This window comes from Balaenoptera acutorostrata, chromosome 20 (genome assembly GCF_949987535.1).
Source record: "Balaenoptera acutorostrata chromosome 20, mBalAcu1.1, whole genome shotgun sequence".
In the NCBI taxonomy this organism is placed as follows: Eukaryota; Metazoa; Chordata; class Mammalia; order Artiodactyla; family Balaenopteridae; genus Balaenoptera; species Balaenoptera acutorostrata.
The window spans coordinates 44048444-44071817 of NC_080083.1; the positions used below are offsets into that span (position 1 = coordinate 44048444).

Below are 23374 nucleotides of genomic sequence, written 5' to 3' on the forward strand. Positions count from 1 at the left end.
TTCTACTTTATAACTCCTCCCCTGCTCCCACCCCTCCTTCTTCCCATCTCTACCACACTCCTCAACCCCAGATGGCCCACCTGGGACCAGTCAGAAATGAATGCGCTTGGGAAATATCCTAAGAAAGTACTTATCACATACCTGAACCGTCCTTGGCTCCCACAGGGCGGAGCTTTGGCACTCCTCCTTGGAAGAGACCTCCCTTGGGCTGCAGGGCAGCTGCTCCAGAGCCATAACCACCACTGCTTCCTTTGGGTTCTGGAAAGCACACCATTAGGATTTTCATTTCATATGCTCTGAGGCTGGTGACCAAGTCAATCCTGAGGAGAAACCCCTCCTCTACCTGGGCTTTAATTTGCAAACAAACCGATATTGCTTTTGCCTTTCCACTGAAACAGAAAGCTGGGCTTCTCTGCTCCACAGCTTCATGTAGGTGTGGGGATGAAACTCTGTGCTGTGATGGAAGAGAGAAAACAAAAGGAACGAGGAGCCAGTCTTCCTTCATTTGGGGCAGAGCGGTAACCAGGATGAAGACCTGTTCAACAGAGTTCTCTAGGCTTTCCTCTCCAAGTCCCAGATGGTGAGGGGGCTTAATGGCTCAGGGACCCAGGTGTGAGAAAATCCCCAGAGGCCTTTCAGAATGAACACTTGTAGCAACTATAAAATCATCGTTGGCTTCAGCTTACAGGTTTTTAGGACTGTGGTGGTCTTCTCAGAGAAGAGCCAAGGATATGCCCTAACAAGCACTAGTTATAGTAGGAGATGGGAGGCTTAAGACCCCGAGAATGCTTCTCAAAGGTCAAAAAGAAATTTCTAAGGTATCCAAATGAACAGATGAGAAGACAGCCAAAGAACACCCCAAGACAAAACTCTCCCACTCACGACCCAACAATAAAAATGACAGCCAAGCCTAGTCTCCGAGTCAATCCTGGGATCCCAGTAGTTCATCAGGAGATGAAGCTTAGACTCACTCTCGAGGACGGGAGCACTCCGATCATTCATGTTGGTCACCTTCTTCAGCTTGGTCCCTTTGCAGATGTCCTGTAAGAGAGCACCTCGACCCCGCTGCTCATCTCTACTCAGCTTGGGCAGCTCAGTGTTGGCCTGAAGGAAGAGGGAAACAAGTTCACCCTCAATATCCCCTTCATCACAAGCTCGGGATAAATGCCTTAAGCCAAACTGGATTCCACGAGATGCCTGTCTAACCTAATAAGATACATGTGCCAAACGACAGTATCAATGTCAATTATCCTCCTCCTTAGACCTTTCTCTCATGCTGTACCTTCTGTGAAGGGTATAGGTCTTCCTCCTGTTCAGAAGCTTCTGACAGGAGGCCTGCACCAATACTTACTGAGCACCTACGTGCTACGCTTGTGTGTCGGACACTTTATTTGTATCATCACCACCAAGGCAAACGTTTATTGAGCCCCCACTATATCCCAGGCATTGTGCTAATAATAAGCACATTACTTTCATCATCTTGTTTAAATCCTGAAATATTCCTATGACCAACAACAACAGGAGCATAGGGACAGACAGCTAGATAAATGGAACAGAACAGAAAGTCCATAAAGCAGGCCCAGGTCTATATAGAAATAATAAAAGTATATTTCTTCAGTGCAGAAAGGATAGATTATTAAATACAAGGTGTTAATAGCAAGTGGTTAATTTTTTTGCCCATGCCGGGCGGCATGTAGGATCTTAGTTCCCCAACCAGGGATCGAACACACACCCCCTGCAGTGGAAGCGTGGAGTCTTAACCACTGGACTGCCAGGGAAGTCCGACAAGTGGTTAATTTTTAGAAAAAAATAATAAAGTTAAATACCTACCTTAGCACTTTACTCTCAAATAAATTCTAGCTGAATTATAAAATTTAAGTGTAAAAAAATAAAACCACAGAAGTACTATATGGAAAAAAATAGGTAACGGGAAAGACTTTCTAATCAAGACAACCAAAATACAGGAAAAGATCGACAGATTTGCTTATTACAAATTATTTACTTAGGAATATAAGTAAATATGCAGATGACACACTGGAAGAAAAATTGTCGGTGACAAATGTAACATATGATAGAAACAAAGGAAGTGGCCTAAATCTATAGAGCATTAACATATAAAGATGACTTAGAAATCAGCAGGATAAATAAGCAAAAGATATGAACAACACTGCATAAAAGAAGTCAAAAGAGCCTACAAATATGAAAAAAATCAACTATAATTAAAAATATGTAGTGTAAAACTATCATTATCTACCTATGATACTGGTAAAGGTTAAAATTACAAAGAGACTGCTAGCTTTGTGAAGGCAGGGACCACTGCCTGTACAGTGCCTGGCACACTGAAGATGTTCAAAACAATGTATAGAATAAAACACTGCCCTACGGTGATCATAAGGATCCAGGAAAACAGGTACTCTTTCCTACTACCTGCGGTAGGATAAATTGGTATGATTTTTCTAGAAAGTAATTTATGTATCAAACACCTTTTAAAAGTCTAGCACAAGAATTCGACTTCCAGAAATTAACTTTAAGAAAATAATTGGAGACGTGCACAAAGACGATAATAATAGCAAAAAACAGTTTATAACAGCATAAAGCTGAAGTAATCTAAAAGTTCAACTGAAAAGAACAACGATGGTATAATCATACAGTGGGATGCCAGTTAAGCTCTTAAAGATGTAGAAGTAAGCATCTTTTCATGGAAATAAATATCTGACACAATCAAGCAAAAAATATTATAGAACAATACATATAGCATGATGCCAGTTTTCTACAGGAATAATAACAGGACCTATCTCATAGGGTAGTTTTGAGAATTAAATGATAACACTTTTTAAGAGCTTAGCACAGTGCCTGGTGTATAGTAAGAGTTCAATAAGTAGTAGCTAGCTTATATTGTGAAGACAAAAAAGGTACACACATACAGAAAATTTCTAGAAGGATATACACTGATACTAGCAAAAGTTAATTTGGGGTAATAATTATTTATGTTTATCTGTATTTTCTAGTTTTCCTACAATAAACATACAAAATGTTAACAAAGGTTAATTATACATTAACATTTTCTATGTTTATTGGTGTTCTCTAATTTTTTCTGGATTTTTAGTACAGTAAAAAATTTTTTAATGATATCACTAAACATTTAATGACATGACAAGCCATTCATTATGTATTAATGAGGATGAAGAGCTGATCAGAAATCAGTATGTATATAAAGCACAGCCTTTTTTTAAAAAAAAAGGTAGATGGGCTTCCCTGGTGGCGCAGTGGTCAGGAACCCGCCTGCCAATGCAGGGGTCATGGGTTTGAGCCCTGGTCTGGGAAGATCCCACATGCCGCGGAGCAACTAAGCCCGTGCGCCACACTACTGAGCCTGCGCTCTAGAGCCCGTGAACCACAACTACTGAGCTCATGAGCCACAACTACTGAAGCCCACGTGCCTAGAGCCCATGCTCCACAACGAGAGAAGCCACCAAAATGAGAAGCCTGCTCACCGCAATGAAGAGTAGCCCCCGCTCACTGCAACTAGAGAAAGCTTGTGTGCAGCAACAAAGACCCAATGCAGCCAAAAATAAATTAATTAATAAATTAATTAATAAATTAATTATTTTAAAAAAAGTAGACAGATACAAAAGGAGGAAGGAGGGAGGGGAAGGCTAGACACAAAACGGTTATGAATGGTTGGATTATGGGTAACTGCTCCTTTTTGCTTAACCACAGTTCATAAATTTCTTGGAACATATTACTTTTGTAAAGAGAAAAATATTACTAAGCATGTCCAAAATTGAGCTCATATCCTCCTCCACAAACCTGTTTCTCTTGTAAATAGCACCAGCATTCAATCAATCCCCCAACTAGAGTCATTCAAATCTCCTTCCTCTTCTTCACTCTTCCATCTGTCATCAGACTCTTAAGATTTTACTTTGTCATTGTCTCTTGTCTCCACTCTCCATCCTCACTGCTTTAGTCCAGACTCTCATTTTCAACTGCCACAGGCTTCTGTCTCCAGTCTCAACCTCCCTGTCTGTAGTCTCAACTCCCAACCTACCGTCCACACTGTGAAGAGTAACTTTCCTAATATAAACCCAAGCAGCTTCCTCCTGCTGCTGAAGAGACTTCAGCATCTCCCCATCATGACCAAGAGAAAACTCCAAACCCCCCACCTACACCTCCAGCCTCAGCTCCCACCACACCCCAAAAATTACAGGAAAAAAACCAGAAGTTGGCAGACCTGAACTCTAGTCCTAGTTCTGAAACAAATTAGCTAGGTTAAGTCACCTTTCCTCTTTTAGGGCACAATTTCTCATCTGTTAAACACCCAACACACCCAACACACACACACACACGAGATGAAGCACCCAGGTTCCTTCCTTCTTTCTCATGTGACTCCAGGTATCACAACTCAGATATAGTAAAAGTGGCTGTCTCCTTGGTTCAGAAGCCACATTGCTTTTTTTTCTTCCCATTACTGAACCTTTAGTCTTCTTCCTAATTCCATTAACTCCTTTCTTTCTTGATATGGGGTGCGGGGGCATTCAGACCTGATGGACTTGACTTTAAAGTGAACTGATTTGGAGTAGAAGAGAAGGAAATAAATGGCAGCAAGAAACAACAACTAGGAATTGCCATCCCTTTTCTCAAAGATGCAGGGAAAGGACACATTGACCTTTATATTACAATAGTTTTAGGGAAGACACACTAGTTCCTACTCTGATGCCACCTGCCCAAATCTCCATTTAGGCTGAACCAGGATAAAAAAACCAAGACAAGCCATTATGGTCCTAAGAGGACTTCTCAGGAATCAGAACGAATTGAGGAAGACAGACTTTACTTATTTATTCTCCATCTTCCTACACCACATGTCTTTGAGTACACTATGTCTTATACCAGGAAGCCCTAAGTATCCATTCAGGTCTTGAGATAGCCAGGTGGATGGACTACCTACCTGATTAGAAGTGGGAGGTGGAGGAGGACCGGGGGGTGGTGGAGGGGGAGGAGGAATTGGCATCCTTGCCCTGTTTGCAGTTGGCACTGCTCTCTTTCCTTTTTAATCTGCAGCTTTAGGTCACTCATATACCTGCAAGTGAAACAGAAATAAATTCATGAGAACAACTTTGCCATGAGAGACACTGAGTACCAGGAGAACCAGAGGACTGAGCATGACACCAGAGAGAAACTAGGCACTCATCTCCTAGTCGCACTGTGATATAGTCCAGGGCTCAGTAAATCTCTTCTGTAGAACGCCAGATACAAAAATACTTTAGGCTTTGTAAACCACATATGGTCTCTGTCACACATTATTCTTTTGTTTTGTTTTGGCAACCTTTTAAATTAATAAACTTTATTTCTTAGAGCAGTTTTAGGTGCACAGCAAAACTGAGCAGAAAGTACAGAGTTCCCCTAAAGCCCCTGTGCCCCCCCCCACACACAGAGTCCCCCACTATCTACACCCTGCAGTGATACATTTGTCACAATTGATGAACTTACACTGACACCTCGTTATCACCCGAAATCCGTAGTTTACATTAGGGTTCACTCTTGGTGTTGTACGTTCCATGGGTTTGGACAAATGTATAATGACAACTCTCCACCAATGTTGTATCGTATAGAATCGTTTCACTGTCCTAAAAATCTCTTATGCTGTATCTATTCATCCCTCCCTGCCCCCCACCCCTGAACCCCTGGCAACCACTGAGCTTTTTAATGTCTCCATAGTTTTGCCTTTTCCAGAATGTTGTATAGTTGGAATCATACAGTACCCTTTTCTGATTGGCTTCTTTCACTTGGTAATATACATTTAAGTTTCCTCCATGTCTTTTCATGGCTTGATAGCTCATTTCTTTTTAGCACTGAATAACATTCCACTGTCTGGATGTACCACAGTTTGTTTATCCATTCACCTCCTGAAGGACATCTGGGATGCTTCCAAGTTTTAGCAATTACGAATAACACTGATATAAACATCCTTGTGCAGGTTTTTGTGAGGACATAAGTTTTTGACTCATTTGGGTAAACATCAAGGAGCATGACTGATGGATCATATGGTAAGAGTATGTTCTGTAATAAACTACCAAAATACCTTCCGCAATGGCTGTACCAATTCGCATTCTCACCAGCAATGAATGAGAGTTCTTATTGCTCCACATCCCTGCCAGCATTTTGGATATTGGTCATTCTAATAGGTGTGTAGTAGTATCCGGTTGTTTTAATTTGCAATTCCTAAATGACATATGATGTTGGAATATTTTCATATGCTGACTTGCCATCTATATATCTTCTTTTTTTTCCAGGATTTTTAAAAAAATTTGTTTATTTTTATTTATTTATTTATTTATTTTTGTCTGTGTTGGGTCTTCGTTTCTGTGCGAGGGCTTTCTCTAGTTGCGGCGAGCGCGGGCCACTCTTTATCGCAGTGCGCGGGCCTCTCTTATTGCAGAGCACAGGCTCCAGACGTGCAGGCTCAGTAGTTGTGGCTCACGGGCCCAGTTGCTCCGCGGCATGTGGGATCTTCCCAGACCAGGGCTCGAACCCACGTCCCCTGCATTGGCAGGCAGATTCTCAACCACTGCGCCACCAGGGAAGCCCTATCTTCTTTTTTTGAAATTAATTAATTAATTTTATTTATTTATTTATTTTTGGCTGTGTTGGGTCTTTGTTGCTGCGCGCGGGCTTTCTCTAGTTGCGGCGAGCGGGGCTACTCTTCGTTGCGGTGCGCGGGCTTCCTCATTGCGGTGGTTTCTCTCATTGCGGAGCACGGGCTCTAGGCGCGCGGGCTTCAGTAGTTGCGGCATGCGGGCTCAGTAGTTGTGGCTCACGGGCTCTAGAGCACAGGCTCAGTAGTTGTGGCACACAAGCTTAGTTGCTCCGCGGCACGTGGGATCTTCCCGGACCAGGGATCAAACCCGTGTCCCCTGCATTGGCAGGCGGATTCTCAACCACTGAGCCACCAGGGAAGCCCTGAAATTAATTAATTAATTAATTAATTTTGGCTGCACTGAGGCATGCAGGCTTAGTTGCAGCATGTGGGATCTTAATTCCCCGAACAGGGATCGAACCCGAGCCCTCTGCATTGGGAGCGCAGAGTCTTAACCACTGGACCACCAAGGAAGCCCCTCTATATCTTCTTTGGCGAGGTTCGTGTTCAGGTCTTTTGCCCACTTTTTAATCGGGTTGTTTTCTTTTTTTTTTTTTAATTTATTTATTTTTATTTATGGCTGTGTTTGGGTCTTTGTTTCTGTGCGAGGGCTTTCTCCAGTTGTGGCAAGTGGGGGCCACTCTTCATCGCAGTGCGCGGGCCTCTCAGTATCGCGGCCTCTCTTGTTGCGGAGCACAGGCTCCAGACGCGCAGGCTCAGTAATTGTGGCTCACGGGCCCAGCTGCTCCGCGGCATGTGGGATCTTCCGGGACCAGGGCTTGAACCCGTGTCCCCTGCATTGGCAGGTGGATTCTTAACCACTGCGCCACCAGGGAAGCCCGTTTGTTTTCTTATTGTTGAGTTTTAAGAGTTCTTTGTACACTTTAGATAACAGTCCTTTATCAGATGTATCTTTTGCAAATATTTTCTCTTACTCTGTGGCTTGTGTTCTCATTCCCTTGATTTTTATATTTTAAAAATGTAAAAACCGGGACTTCAAAAAGTATACAGTTGTCTCCTTATTACAGTCTGTAAGTGATCCTCATTTCACAAATGAGACTAAAGCCAGGGAACTTTAGTCTTCGTAAGACATTGAAGTAGGGGGCAAAGATAAAACTAAAACGCAAGAACAATACCCCCCAAAAGTCACCCCAAGGAAATCCCACTTCTTGAACCCTCAAAAGTCAAAGCCAAATAATTGCAGAGGTTTGGTTCTAAACTCTTTACATGGGTGATCAAAATCTCTCTGTGAATAAAGAAGTAACCACTTAAACACTTCTCTCAATGCCCTGAGAATGATAAAAGGGCAAATATTCTAACGGTTCTATAAAACCAAGAACCTTTGTAGGTAGTAAATTTGATCAAAAACATGACCGTGAACATCTTCAAAATCCCAACTCCTTCCAGTGGAATGCCACTCTAGGCTGGCTGCCCAACAGAGCTTTTTCCTCCAATCACAAAGAACTGGACAGTACTTTGGCTAGGTGGTTCCCACAAGGAATGATATCTGATCTCACTTCAAGGAACGAGCAGCTGACTCCCCTCTAAGGGAAATACCTTCTCATTTCTGGTTTCAAAATTAAGTCTAGTCTTTCTTTGCCAGGAATCTAACATATTAGGCTTGAAAAACTGATCAAAATAGTAAATCCTCATAAGCAGAACATCTATCTCGGGGCGTGGGGGGTGTTAAAGTGAAAGAAACACGTGGAGAAGAAGAAAAAATCTTTCTTCTATTAAATTCTCTGGGGGACTTCCCTGGTGGCGCAGTGGTTGGGAGTCTGCCTGCCAATGCAGGGGACATGGGTTCGAGCCCTGGTCTGGGAAGATCCCACGTGCTGCGGAGCAGCTAGGCCTGTGTGCCACAACTACTGAACCTGCGCTCTGGAACCCATCTGCCACAACTGCTGGGCCCGCGTGCTGCAACTGCTGAGGCCTGTGCGCCTAGATCCCATGCTCCGCAACAAGAGAGGCCGCTGCAGTGAGAAGCCCGCGCACTGCAGCACGGAGCAGCCCCCGCTCGCTGCAACTGGTGAGGACCCGCACGCAACGGCGGGGACCCAATGCAGCCAAAAATAAATAAATAAATTTATTTAAAAAAAAAAAATTCTCTGGGTTCACTATGACCATTCCACTCAAGTCCCCATAGCAGTCTTAAAGCTAGCAGCCCAAGAATAAGGAAAATAGCAGTTTATTCAGAAACAAACATTTTCAACTAATTCCAGTCACCTCAGTTCCCACCTTTTCTGGGCTTCCAGTTCTACCTACTTTGGCCATTGCCACAGTTGAAATCGTCTCCTAGAATGACCCGGAAAAGAGATTCAGACAAGTCCCTAGTTCTTTCCAGATCCACAGTTGATCCAATCTACATGCTATGGAGTAAGAAATGACCTAAAGGGGCAAACTTAAGTCTGACAGTGAGAGTCATTTATTAGGCAAAGCAGTAGTTCTCTAGCAAGGCAAATCTTTTTTTAAAGTCACCCACTGCAGAAGACCACTAATACATTACGCAGTTAAAGATGTCTTCTTAAAATAGGCTCAATTCAAACTCCAATTTCAAAGTAGACCCATCAAAAAAAAAAAAAAATCACTTTTGGGCGTTCCCTGGTGTCCTAGTGATTAGGATATTCTGGGCTTTCACTGCTGTGGCCCGGGTTCAATCCCTGATCAGGGAACTGAGATCCTGCAAGCCATGCAGCGCAGACAAAAAAAAAAAAAAAAAATCACTACCAGCACCATGGTTGACTACAAGCAGTGGCTCTCAACTTTTCTTCTGTCTCCACAAAGACTGCAGGCATGACACCCTCCTACCAGGGACACTGAGCAAACAATGATACACTGTAGTAGAGTATTATCACTCCCATTTTACAGGTAAGGACCCTGAAGCTCGAGGAGTGGGGTTACGTGTATGCACACTAGGGAGAGAGGCAGACTGACTGAGCTAAGCGCGACCCCCCAGATCACTCAGGAGTAAACTGCAGAGTTAGAACTCAAACTCAGGTCTCCTGATCCCTTTCTATTTCACCAATGAAAAAAATCTCCACTGCAAGTTGGTTGGGTTTAGCAATTTTCTACTATTTTTCCTAAATGAAAACTTAACCCACTCCAAATTCCTATCTTAGTGATGGAATACAAACAGATCTCTATATTTTCCAAGAGCAAACCAATTTATATAAATTTAAATGAACATAACTTTCCTTGCCCTGAAGATTCCCTAAAGAAGCTTTATTCAAACCAATTCAGGATTGACACTACAAGCACTAACCCAATGCAGAGGGTCTGCTTTGAGAACTGCTTTCAGTTAAGAACAAATGAAGCGGGTTTCCTTGGTGGCGCAGTAGTTAAGAATCCACCTGCCAATGCAGGGGACATGGGTTCAAGCCCTGGTCCGGGAAGATCCCACATGTCGCAGAGCAACTAAGCCCGTGCGCCACAACTACTGAGCCTGCGCTCTAGAGCCCGCGAGTCACAACTACTGAGCCCACGTGCCACAACTACTGAAGCCCACGCACCTAGAGCCCATGCTCTGCAACAAGAGAAGCCACCACAACGAGAAGCCCGCGCACCGCAACGAAGAGTAGCCCCCGATCGCCGCAACTAGAAGAAGCCCATGCGCAGCAACGAAGACCCAACACAGCCAAAAATAAAAATATAAAAATAAATAAAATAAATTTATTTTTTAATAAAAGAATCTAACATTCCTGAAGTTAAACCTGAGATTAAACTAAAAAAAGGAAAAAAGAGGGTTCATCACAGAATTAAGTCTTTCCTTTCTTATCTATTAAATTAGAACTACAAACCTCACCATCTGTGTTCTTCAGAGTCCCTGATTTTCAGAAAAATTCTCATTCCCTTCTTAAGCCTTTCCACTTAAAAACCATGATAGCTTTTCACATCCTCAGGAGTCAGTTTCTCTGAAATAAAGATCAGAGAGCATTATTTCAAGTCTTCTTAATGTCAAATTTATCACAGAATTCAGAGATAAGTCTCCATAAAACTCAAGCAATGCACTTTTAAAAAGTGCTTTCTTCTATTTCTCAAAAGACAAAACCTATTTTTCTATTCAATTTTCAAATATTCATACACTTTAGGAGCAGGAAACCTCCTGAGGACAAAGACAGAAACTACTTCCTTTTACATTTGATAAACGAAGAATCCAATTTAGTTGTTGCTTTTTATCATATATTTTAAAAGATCTAAGAGGTATTCCAGTTACCACTACAATTTGAGGGCTTTACTCAAATGGTATTCTGCTGTTATAAAACTCAGGTTTCAATACCAAGTTATTTTACAAAGAGAAAAATTTTTATTTTAAATCTAAATCTTAATGACATCCACTTTCATGCTGAGCGACCTTAGGTAACAGCACTCTCCTTTGATCTCAGCTTTGATTACAGAGTAAATTACAGTTTTTGTACCAAAGTACCCAACAAAATCCCACAGGGGAAAAAAAACACACAAAAAAACCTGACCTTGAACATTTTTACGTAGGCTGTCTCCCTCAGCAAAGTCTCAAGGGCCTTAGTTCTACCTTACAAGACTCAGTCATATGGATAGGAATTTGGGATTTCAACAAGAAAATTATCTCTCCTTTGTTAAATACGTGTTCAATTCTTTAATATCCTACTAAACCACTTCGTAATATAAAGAAACAGAGAGACAGCTAAAAGAGACATTTCAAGATTCTCACTGAAAGACCATTTAGCTCTGTCTACTCTGTCTCCAGATAATCTAAAGAGAAGACAGTTGTGTCTTCAAGAGGAAAAGGTTCCAAATGTTCCCCCAATGGAATTCTTCTGATCCCATAGTTCAAAAAAAACAAAAGAAAACACCTCTCTAACAGTATGACAGATGGAACATAAATATTCAGCAGAAAGAGAAAAATCAGTTGCTCTAGGACAAAGAAAAGTCACATAACAGACAATGGGGTTTTTGTTTGGTGTATTTTCATACCAGGTGGATAGAGGTGGCAAGATTTTCCAAGCAAGGACGTTAAAAACTCACTGATGGGACTTCCCTGGTGGTCCAGTGCTTAAGACTCCAAGCTCCCAATGCAGGGGGCCTGGGTTCAATCCCTGGTCAGGGAACTAGATCCCATATGCATGACGCAACTAGGAGTCCGCATGCCGCAACTAAAGAAGTCCACATGCCGCAACGAAGATCCCATGTGCTGCAACTAAGACCCGGCGCAGCCAAAATAAATATAAATAAGTAAATAAATAAATTTTTTTAAAAAAAGGTTTTACAGATATTAAAAAAAAAAAGAACCATTGATGAATCAGCTGTTCACGACCGTTCAATAAAATAACCAACCCTAGAAACATTCCCATCAAACAAGTGCAAAATGAGCAAGCCCACTTTGCATATTTCTCAACCATGTTACTGACAGACTCAATAGCAAGAAACCAAGGGTAACTGCAACAATGAAAATAAGTAGAAAATGATTGGGTAGGTTTTTTTTGGCCACACCGTGCGGCATGCAGGATCTTAGTTCCCCGACGAGGGATCGAAGTCGGGCCCTTGGAAGTGAGAGTCCACTGGACCACCAAGGAATTCCCTGAATGGGTAGGTTTTTGTTAAAACTGGATTCCAAATTCAACAGCAATCACCCCATTCTGATAAGCATTTCATTTAACAACTATTCCTCAAATAACCCTATAATGGCCCTGGTACCAGTTTAGACATTACCCTGAACTAAGAAACTTTAGAGGAACATTTCATGTATCTGTGTCCATTTTACCCAATGAGCTCTTAAGCACAGACAGCACCATATCCTTCTATATAGTTCTTTCCTATTATTTTACAGCACAGAGTAGGGGCTCAACTGTCACTTGTTGAACCGAACCAAATTTAAAAGTAGCATTGTCTGAAAGAGCAAGCAAGTCTGAGTTGAGGGAAAAAAGCAGTGAAGGATGGATCAATGTGCCAGAAATGGAAAAGACAAGAAAAGAGGTAAGGAAGAAACACAAGGCTATATACACATGTGTAGTTCAGTGTTCCAAAAAACCTTAACTTGCTTAACTTGCTGAATTTATTCATTCATTAATTCATCTATCATACAATAAACATTTATTGAGCACCCACTAGGTGCCAAAGCATTGTTCTATAACAATGGTTCCCAAGCGGGGTGATTTTGTCCCCCAGGAGACAGTTGGCAATGTCTGGAGACATTTTTGACTGTCATGACGAGGGGGTGCTACTGGCATCTAGTAGATAGAAGACAAGGATGCTGCTGAACGCTCTATAGTGCACAGGGCAACCTCCCACAACAAAGAATTCTCCCGTCCAACAATGTCAATAATGCTGAGGTTGATAAACCCTGTTCTAGAGTTGAACTAGACAATTTTTTACAATCTTGGGGCCTATATTCTAGAGGAAGAGATAAACAAGGAAACAAATATAATCTCAACATTTCCATTACTAACAAAAAGAATGAAAAAAAAGAGAATCATAAAGGAAGAGTGCAGGAGTAGGGTATAGTGTTCTTTTAGATGAGGAGAGGGGCGGGGGCTGGGGGCTGGCTCTCCAAAGAAGTCTCTCCATGAACAGCCATGCCCTAGAAACATCTGGGGAAAGAGCATTCCAAAAAGAATTCACAAACATCAAAGGGAAAACCCCCTGAGAGAGTAATGCGCTTGATGTGTTAGAGAACTAGTGAAAAAGCCAGAGTAACTAGAACAGGGTGAGGTGAAGAGTGAGAGGAGACGAAATCTGAGCCTCTGTAGGCCATCCTCCAAATCCAAAAGTAGTATCCTTCTCCATCCAATATGCCTATTATACCAAAGAAGTCTAAACAAACCAACAGCTTCACACCCAAAGTAAACAAGTTCCATCAGTTATCTCGTTCACTAATCCCACAGACTGCACCACATCTCTCGTTGGCTTGAGTACAGCTAGGGACCTAGGTACTAACTGGAAGCCTTCCAGGGTTAAAAGTCCCCTGATGGCAGTCTGCCCACCTGTCCACCTGCCCTTCAGCCTTGCTCCTGAAAAGCAGTACAGTATGGGGAAGCAGGAGCTCATTGCCACAGTGGCACAATGGCATCCAGTTCCTAAGCCACAGAACCCCACATGGGAGAACAGCCAGGAGCTACTGCCTAAGAGTATTCACATGCCACTGCAGGAGACTAACGAACAGCAGGAGCCAAACAGGTTCCTATAATTACGGAGGAACTGATGTCAACATAGAACTATGAACACGCCTCCATGTGTTCTAGGACAGAATACAGCAGAGAGTTTCCACTAAAGCATTTTTGGTTTCTCTAAAATACAAGGAAACAGACTAGAGTAACATTCTTGTTATTCATATTTTACCACCCTCCCCCCCGCCGCAAAAAGCTTTATATAGTCTGAAAATAATCTACAGCCCTCGTTTCTCAATGGAAAAGGTGCTCCCTCCCCCTTGAAATTCAATTCAGTCAAACCTCTGGTGAAACAGATTTCTATCATATGTAGAAATGGAATTAATTAAAATTCCAAGGTTACTCCATGAAGGGAAAAAAATCACTTTTCCAACTGCACGCATATTCCATCATGGAAATTCAACTCTGCAGCAAATCTGATTGATCCAACAAGTAATTTTTTAAAAAATCACAAAGGGACTGCCCTAGTGGCACAGTGGTTAAGAATCCGCCTGCCAATGCAGGGGACACGGGTTCGAGCCCTGGTCCGGGAAGATCCCACATGTTGCGGAGCAACTGGACCTGTGAGCCACAACTACTGAGCCTGCGCTCTAGAGCCCGCGTGTCACAACTACTGAGCCCTCGTGCCACAACTACTGAAGCTTGCGCGCCTAGAGCCCATGCTCCACAATGAGAAGCCACCGCAATAAGAAGCCCGCACACCGCAACGCAGAGTGGCCTCCACTCGCCGCAACTAGAGAAAGCCCACGCACAGCAACAAAGACCCAACACAGCCAAAAATAAATAATAAGTAAACTAATTTTTTAAAAAATCACACGAACACCATGATAATTTAAACTGAAAATCCTAGACTTCTACAACTAAACCTGGATGTTTTACTCTTTACCTCAATGATTTTTCACTGTTACAAGCAGAACACAACCCTAGAAAAGGATAAAGGCAAAAGAAAGATATATAACTATATGATGAAATCCTTTCAAATATAATTTTCCTAATAAAAGCATAAGTATACATCCCAAAATGCAGCTTTTCCCCCTAATATGACTCTTTCCTCTTGTCTCAGATTATTTTTCAAAAGCCCGAAAAACATAAACTCAGAAGCCTACGTATTCATAGACAACTTGATGTGGTAAATGTTAGGTACCACAGGTTATGATTCCCAGTTACAGGGCAGCCCAGCAGCCAAGTCCTCTCATCTAAAATGATCACAAATCAATGAGAAGTCTACTCTTGTGTGCAATAAAATAACCGCATCTGTGAAAAATGGCTTCATTAAAAGGACGGCTAGAGATAACTAATGCAAGAGCAACTGTAAACGTAATACCTGAAAATCGTCCTAAACAGAGATCAGGGAATGACCTCACCAAACATCCCCAGCCCCTACCACACCCCTCAAAGCAAAGAGAAAATCCTACTATCCTGAAAGCACCGAAGTATTGGGAAGGTGGGGGAACATATATAGAAAATAGTCAACTGCAGTAAATCAGTAATAGTTCAGAGTGTTGTAGTGCTTCAAAACATAGCCAGTGATTCACAGTCAATGAGACAATAACACTTTATTTTTATTTTTTGGCCGTGCGGCTTGCGAGATCTCAGTTCCCCGAGCAGGGATTGAACCCGGGCCATGGCAGTGAAAGCCTGGAATCCTAACCACTAAGCCAGCAGGGAACTCCCAAGACAATTAACACTTTAGATTTAGCACTGTTTTTGTGACTTCATTCAGCAAAACTGTTTCAATGAAACCTGTAAAATTCTACTAGAGCTGTTTTTTTTTTTTTTTTTTAAATGAGAGGTGGGCCTCTCTTTTTTTTTTTTAATTTATTTATTTATTTATTTATTTATTTATTTATTTATTTATTTATTTATTTATTTATGGCTGTGTTGGGTCTTCGTTTCTGTGCGAGGGCTTTCTCTAGTTGCGGCAAGCGGGGGCCACTCTTCATCGCGGTGCGCGGGCCTCTCACTATTGCGGCCTCTCTTGTTGCGGAGCACAGGCTCCAGACGCGCAGGCTCAGTAGTTGTGGCTCACGGGCCTAGTTGCCCCGCGGCATGTGGGATCTTCCCAGACCAGGGCTCGAACCCGTGTCCCCTGCATTAGCAGGCAGATTCTCAACCACTGCGCCACCAGGGAAGCCCTAGAGCTGTTTTGATAGAGCTGTTCATCTTAGAATGTAAATCTATGTCAGAGCCGACATGGCTTCCTCAGGCTGCATTTTAGCTAATAACAGCAAGACTTCCAACACCTGAGTACTAGGGTACTACACTTGGCCTCTACAACACAGCTAAGACAGGTACTATTTAGCTCCTGATCTCCAAGTGACTCACAGCAACCAAGGAGCAGCGGCAAACACCTCATTTCCAGGTGTTTTACATACCAACAGTAAAAGATACAACTGTTTTTCCTTCCAAGGCCTAGGGATCTACAACACAAAAAGAAGAGAATGTGCCCTCTCATATTGTCAAAGTTAAAAACAAACTTCAAATCACAGTGCTTTAACATCTCCAAAAATGATGCTGCATAAATCTAAGGCAGATAATTAGCAGATTTGTTTTTAAAGCCTGAGTCAATTTTCCATTTCAAAAACAAAAAACAGATTCCTAGATTTGGACAGTGAAATGATGCAGAGTAGCTCAATATTCATAACTAATATTTCCTCCCCACCCACACATCCCAGGAACCAGTGGGTTTACAAATGTTGGCTAAAAAAATGGAGTCAAACAAGGCCAAAGTTATTACCATTAGCCAGCATTTAACTACAGAAGAGAGGAGTTAATCAGATGAAGGACACATTCTAATTTAGAAATCCAGACCAAAGCTAGACAGACTAAAACACAGTCGGAATACAAAAGCAACTTAGGATAGCAATAAATGGTTTAGAAGATCTAAAACACAGCTTCCAAACTTGTCTGAAGATAAGACACATCCTAGGGCATTTGTTTAAAAATCAAACACAAAAAAGATTGCTGGGCCCTAATCCAGACCTACTAAAATCAGAAATTTCGCAGGAGAGAGATCTGGGAATCTGTATTTTCAATGAGCACCTTAAGTATTCTTGGTGTTAGGGAAGTCTGGAAAACAGTGTTCTAAAGGAGCATTAGCAATCAACTGCTATCTGAATGGGTTTCAGTAAAGAAAAGGTGATGAATACGTTGGTTAAACATGATATGTCCGTGCATTTATCACACATAAACACCATCAAAATTACAGCAAAGGGGGGCTTCCCTGGTGGCGCAGTGGTTGAGAATCTGCCTGCCAATGCAGGGGACACGGGTTCGAGCCCTCATCAGGGAAGATCCCACATGCCGCGGAGCAACTAGGCCCGTGAGCCACAGCTACTGAGCCTGCGCGTCTGGAGCCTGTGCTCCGCAATAAGAGAGGCCGCGACAGTGAAAGGCCTGCGCACCGCGATGAAGAGTGGCCCCCGCTCTCCACAACTAGAGAAAGCCCTCGCACAGAAACAAAGACCCAACACAGCCAAAAATAAATAAATAAATAATTTTTAAAAAAATTACAGCAAAGGGATTTTTTAAGGCATAAACTTCAAAAAAGAAAAAAAAAACGGGAAAGGAGACAACAACATAAAGAGAGACGTCAACAAAATTTTGGAAGCTGGAAAGCAGATGCACTAGTGATAAATAACTTCACAGAAAGGAAAAAGCTAAATGCTTGCAGCAGTAAGAAGCAAGCAGGTTCCTACCACAGACTCTCAGAAAAGGCTCAGAAATTGGAGGCACCTAATACCTCTGGATAAAGGAGTGTAGGAGGGGCTAAAACAGAATTGGCTGAAAATCTGTATAAGAAATAAAGATTCTTCCATCCTCTCTGTCCCCTCCCCCATGATGCCTGGCAGAAGATGAGAGAAGTTCAACCAGAGGGCCTCTTGAACCAAGGGACCAGTCATAGCTAAGGGCAGCAGAGCCATAATGAAAACAGAGGGATCAAGTGAAAGTCTAACTTGTACTCAACAATGAGACCTCTTCCCCCATCCCCAGCTCTCTTCTCCCACTTGGCTCCAAAACACCTGCTGCTGGGCTTATACTCTCTAGGCAGAAGACTGGAGCAGCCCTCTCTGAGGAAAGTGACCAGTGCCAATTCACCCTAAAATGGTGCCCACCACTTGATGAGCCAGGGCTCCACACTCAGCTTTTTAGTGCCTCATCCTTAAAAATGAACAGACATAGCCAAGAATTATCAGACATTTCAAGAAAACCTCTAACATGAAAGACAGGAATCAAAGCAAACAAAACACAATTCCTGACAACATGCAAAAATATTTATACATAAAATTCCAGGGCTTCCCTGGCGGCGCAGTGGTTGAGAGTCTGCCTGCCAATGCAGGGGACACGGGTTCGAGCCCTGGTCTGGGAAGATCCCACGTGCCGCGGAGCAGCTGGGCCCGTGAGCCACAATTACTGAGTCTGTGCGTCTGGAGGCTGTGCTCCGCAACAAGAGAGGCCGCAACAGTGAGAGGCCAGCGCACCGCGATGAAGAGTGGTCCCCGCTTGCCACAACTAGAGAAAGCCCTCGCACAGAAACGAAGACCCAACACAGCCATTAATAAATAAATAAACAAATACTTAAAAAAAAAAAAATTCCAAAAAAATTTCCTGGAAATTAAAAAAACTGATAGCAAGGACTTCCCTGGTGGTGCAGTGGTTAAGAATCCACCTGCCAATGCAGGGGACACGGGTTTGAGCCCTGGTCCAGGAAGATCCCACATGTTGTGGACCAACTAAGCCCACGTGCCACAACTACTGAGCCTGCGAGCCACAACTACTGAGCCCACGTGCTACAACTACTGAAGCCCGTGCGCCTAGAGCCTGTGCTTCACAACAAGAGAAGCCACCACAATGAGAAGCCCGCACACCGCAACCAAGAGTAGCCCCCGCTCGCCACCCCAACTAGAGAAAGCCCACATGCAGCAACAAAGACCCAATGCAGCCAATAAATAATTTATTTTTTTTAAATTGATAGCAAATATTAAAAATACAATAGAAGAGTTGGAAGAAAAAGCTAAGGCTATCTCAAAATTGAATGAGAAAAAAATAAATTCACAAGGGAAAAAAAATTACGGGGCCATTCTAGGAGTTTCACCATCTGGATTCCCAGCAAGGGGTTCCCAGAAAGAGAGAAGAGAGAAATAGTTATCAGAGAGAGAATATATTATAAAAGATGTTAATACAAGAAAACTTCCCAAGACAGATGGAAATAAGTTGCAGACTGAAAACGCCCACTGAAGGTCAACCATGATGATTTTTTTTTTTTTTTTGGCCGCACCACCGGGCTTGTGGGATCTTAGTTCCCTGGCCAGGGATCAAACCTGGGCCCCCAGCAGTGGAAGCGTGGAGTCCTAACCACTGGACCACCAGGGGATTCCCAAGCATGATGAATTCTAATAACCATCCCAAGGCACATCATTGCATTTCAGAATACCAGGGATAAAGACAAGACCCTAAATGGGACTTCCCTGGTAGCCCAGTGATTAAGACTCTGCGCTTCCACTGCAGAGTCTTCCAGGGGTGCAGGTAAAGACAAGACCCTAAAATCTCTCAGAGGAAAAACAGATCCCACACAAAGAATCTAGAATTGGAATAGCATCAAACTTCACAATATTGATTTTTGAAAGTTAGAAAACCACAAAGGCTTAAAATTTCCAAAGAAATATGATCCCCAACATAATATTTTATATCTAATCACACTACCAACCAGTGTGAGGGTAGAAAAGAGATGATTCCGACATGCAAGACCTCAAAAAATGCACCCCCTCCTATAGACCTTTTTTCATAAAGCCTCTGGAAGAGACTCCACTAATGTGTTCGAGTGTACTGAAAAGAGAAACTTTCATCCGAGTTTAGGGATGAATTAATGATTGACACTCAGAAAATCAAGTAAAAAAAAAAAAACAAAAGAAAAAAGGCAATTATTATACTTAGGGGAAAAAAGTATAAAGAAGGAAATATAATCATAGTACACAGTCAATATACTGGATGCTTTTTTTTTTTTTTCTTCTTTTGATAACACTCACCTCTACTCCCTTCTGGACTCATGGGAGAGGAGGGAGGCTGGAGGTCTGGGAACTACTTTTCCTAGAATCCCCTGTCAATGGGGCTGTGGTTTAAATTCCACCGACACAACTCATTCACTCAAGATCTGGAAGTTGGAAGGCTCGTAGATGCTATTACTGACCTTCCAGGAGCAATGAGCAGGTGTGTGGCCTCCAACAGATGACAGACATGTGGTTTGCAGCAGTTTTCAATATTCTGTAAATTGCCTGCTTTGGTGTTTAAGGCAGCCAAGATTATTAATGGTTGCAATTTCTTACAATCCCTGCAAGTGGCTTTCCCTGACCTATGCTCCCCTGGTCTTCCAATGATTTGGTAATCTGTGAAATATCAAGAATGGTTGGATTTTCTATTTAAATCCTGATATATAACACAAAAACATACAAATTATTGATTTAATCAAGATTGTGATATATCTCTATTAGGCAGATAGCAGGAAGGGTTGAGCGTGAAAAGCAGCATAAGAATGCAAAATTCAGTGTCCACAGTAGAAATTCAATAGATATCTAAGAATGGAAAAACCAAGACATAATAGTGTGAGTATACTATGTAGAAACATGAAGGTAATATACATCAGGAAAAAATACCAGAAGTATTCAAAGTGATTGAGGACAAATAAGGAGAAATGGAGCAGCTTTTTAAATTGTAAGACTTATAGTACTATTTGACTCTTTAAACGATGTATTCTTACTATATTGATTTTTTTAATTTAATTACTAAAAATCAAAAAAATCTAACACCGTATAAGCAAAACCAAGCTTCAGACTGACCAAAATTTCAAAAAATTGAGGTCAGTACTGGATCTGCTACCAATGCAGTTAAAGAGAGTAGAAAATCCCAAACAAACCAAAATAACCCGTGTCTCACTCAACTGTAATGGAAGCAGGCTGCCTAATGCAACCCGAATCTCTGGCACAGCCTGGGTGCAACCAGTGTTCACCACCCCAGAGCTCACTCCACCACAGGTCAAATATGGGAGGAACTTCCAGGCCACTATGAGAAATCGTGACCAAAATTTAACTGCAAAGGTAAGCACAAAAATAGAGGGATAAATCTTAAAATCAATTAACTTAGCCCCCTTTCTAAAAGGTCTTCTCCTCAATTTAATGCAACTAATTGAAAAGCAAAAATAACCATCTGTTGTCAAAATATCTTTAGAAGTTCTAAGAAACTGTTAATGAGATTAAAAGACTGTTACCAGGTAGGCTGAAACCTAGTCACTGATGACAAAAAGCAGCTCTTCTCACTCTAGGTTGGCCATCTCACAGTACTAGCCCTCGGCTTCTACGTGCCTTCCTTCATTTGCACACCCCAAATATAAAAGTAGAAAGCTTATACAGAGAACAGTCAGAAGTAAGGAAAATCAGTGATGACAGTCTCCATTAAGAAAAGGTCTGGGCTTCCCTGGTGGCGCAGTGGTTAAGAATCCGCCTGCCAATGCAGGCGACACGGGTTCGAGCCCTGGTCCGGGAAGATCCCACATGCCGTGGAGCAACTAAGCCTGTGCACCACAACTACTGAGCCTGTGCTCTAAAGCTCGTGAGCCACAACTACTGAGCCCACGTGCCGCAACTACTGAAGCCCGCGTGCCTAGAGGCTGTGCTCCGCAACAAGAGAAGCCACCATAATGAGAAGCCTGCACACGACAGAGTAGCCCCAACTTGCCACAACTAGAGAAAGCCCGCATGCAGCAACGAAGACCCAACGCAGCCAAAAATAAATTTTTTTAAAAAAGACCTGAAAGAAAATTTAAGCAGATGCTCCATAAAATGTTGATCCAGACTCCACATGGAGAGCAGTGTCATGCCTCATTTCAAAGATAATATATTAAGTCCCAACTCACCACAGATAATCTTATAACAAAGCTATGACTTTCATTGAAGAGTCTCTTCTCTCACTCTGACACCCTTAAGCCATCAGATACACATATGCTCCTTGCTGAAATGCTAGAAAAATCTGCACATTTTCATTCCTTGATCACTAGTGATGGTCTGCTAAACCAAGAGTCTACTTTGAGCTATGAAAATAGGGCAAGCTGATCCAATTACACAAGAAAGGTACTAAATCAAACAGGACCATCTGGGCTTTGGGGAAGAGTACTGTGATTCCTGAACAAACGTCAATATAAAATATACAGCAGATAGGGCTTCCCTGGTGGCGCAGTGGTTGAGAATCTGCCTGCCAATGCAGGGGACACGGGTTCGAGCCCTGGTCTGGGAAGATCCCACATGCCGCGGAGCAGCTAAGCCCGTGAGCCACAATTACTGAGCCTGCGCGTCTGGAGCCTGTGCTCCGCAACAACAGAGGCCGCGACAGTGAGAGGCCCGCGCACCGTGATGAAGAGTGGCCCCCGCTTGCCACAACTAGAGAAAGCCCTCGCACAGAAACGAAGACCCAACACAGCCATAAATTAATTAATTAATTAATTAAAAATATATACTGCAGATAAAAATGTTTTCATATATTCAGAGTTATAATGGCCCTTGAGCTACTGATTCATTTGCATGTCCAATAAGTCGTAGGCATCATGTTAAGACATATGTCCTAGATGATGGGTATGACAAATTATATTCAGTAGTTCACAATAAGAACATCTGTGTTCTCTCTCCAGCCCCATGAGGCTTACAAAAAAAACAGTCAATAGTGCCCAGAAGTGAAGAGGTTTTCTGTTTCCTAAATACGCAGGTCTGGCAAACTAACAATCCCATCATCCCCCATATAAGAACTGCTCCCCAACCATCTCCAAACCAGTTCTCGAGAGCCCAAAATTTTAAGTCCTAATCCAGCCACTCAAGTTTAATTTGCAGGACCTAAAAGAAATCAAGATTAAAACAATAGGCTTTTTTTTTTTAAAGAAATTCACGTTTTTTGTTTTTTGTTTTTTAACTTATTTATTTATTTATTTATTTATGGCTGTGTTGGGTCTTCTTTTCTGTGCGAGGGCTTTCTCTAGTTGTGGCAAGCAGGGGCCACTCTTCATCGCGGTGCGCGGGCCTCTCACTGTCGCGGCCTCTGTTGTTGCGGAGCACAGGCTCCAGATGCGCAGGCTCAGTAATTGTGGCTCACGGGCCCAGTTGCTCCGCGGCATGTGGGATCCTCCCAGACCAGGGCTCGAATCCGTGTCCCCTGCATTGGCAGGCAGATTCTCAACCACTGCGCCACCGGGGAAGCCCCAAAAGAATAGGCTTTAACCAGGAAAGTTTTTAGAAAACATGTTCCACTGTACAGGCATCATACTCCTTTATGATACTGATGGTTTCAGCATCAACACTGGTAAACTACTACATGTGGAAAGAAGTGGCAGGAAAAAATGTCTATTGTAAAGGTTGAGCTCAAAATTCACTATGCCATTTATCTGTATCTTTGGAGAGCTCACACTCTGAAGCCTTGCCTCCTATCTCTCTGCTTCTCACTCCCTAAGCTCCAGACACACTCCAGAACTTCCTTCAATTCTTCAAAATAGCCAAGTTCTTTCCCTCCTCAGGACCTTCATCTATGCCATTTCCTCCCCTCATCCTTTAGGTTTCAGCCTTAGAAG

General features: G+C 42.5%; 1 protein-coding gene across 6 annotated transcripts in view; it reads right to left on the minus strand.

Moving 5' to 3' along the window:
• WIPF2 (WAS/WASL interacting protein family member 2) overlaps positions 1-23374 on the minus strand; it is a 42894-nt gene that overhangs the window by 13857 nt on the left and 5663 nt on the right. For 4 of the 6 annotated variants that reach the window (XM_007177588.2, XM_057535962.1, XM_007177591.2 and 1 more), the window contains exons 2-4: positions 4946-5077; positions 972-1104; positions 142-258 (exon numbers count right to left, since the gene is read on the minus strand). In XM_007177588.2, coding sequence (XP_007177650.2) covers positions 142-258; positions 972-1104; positions 4946-5008 — 313 coding nt within the window. In that variant the 5' untranslated portion in view covers positions 5009-5077. Of the gene's footprint in view, positions 1-141; positions 259-971; positions 1105-4945; positions 5078-10431; positions 10546-23374 lie in introns of all 6 variants that reach the window. The other 2 variants (XM_057535960.1, XM_007177589.2) reach the window with 2 other exon arrangements.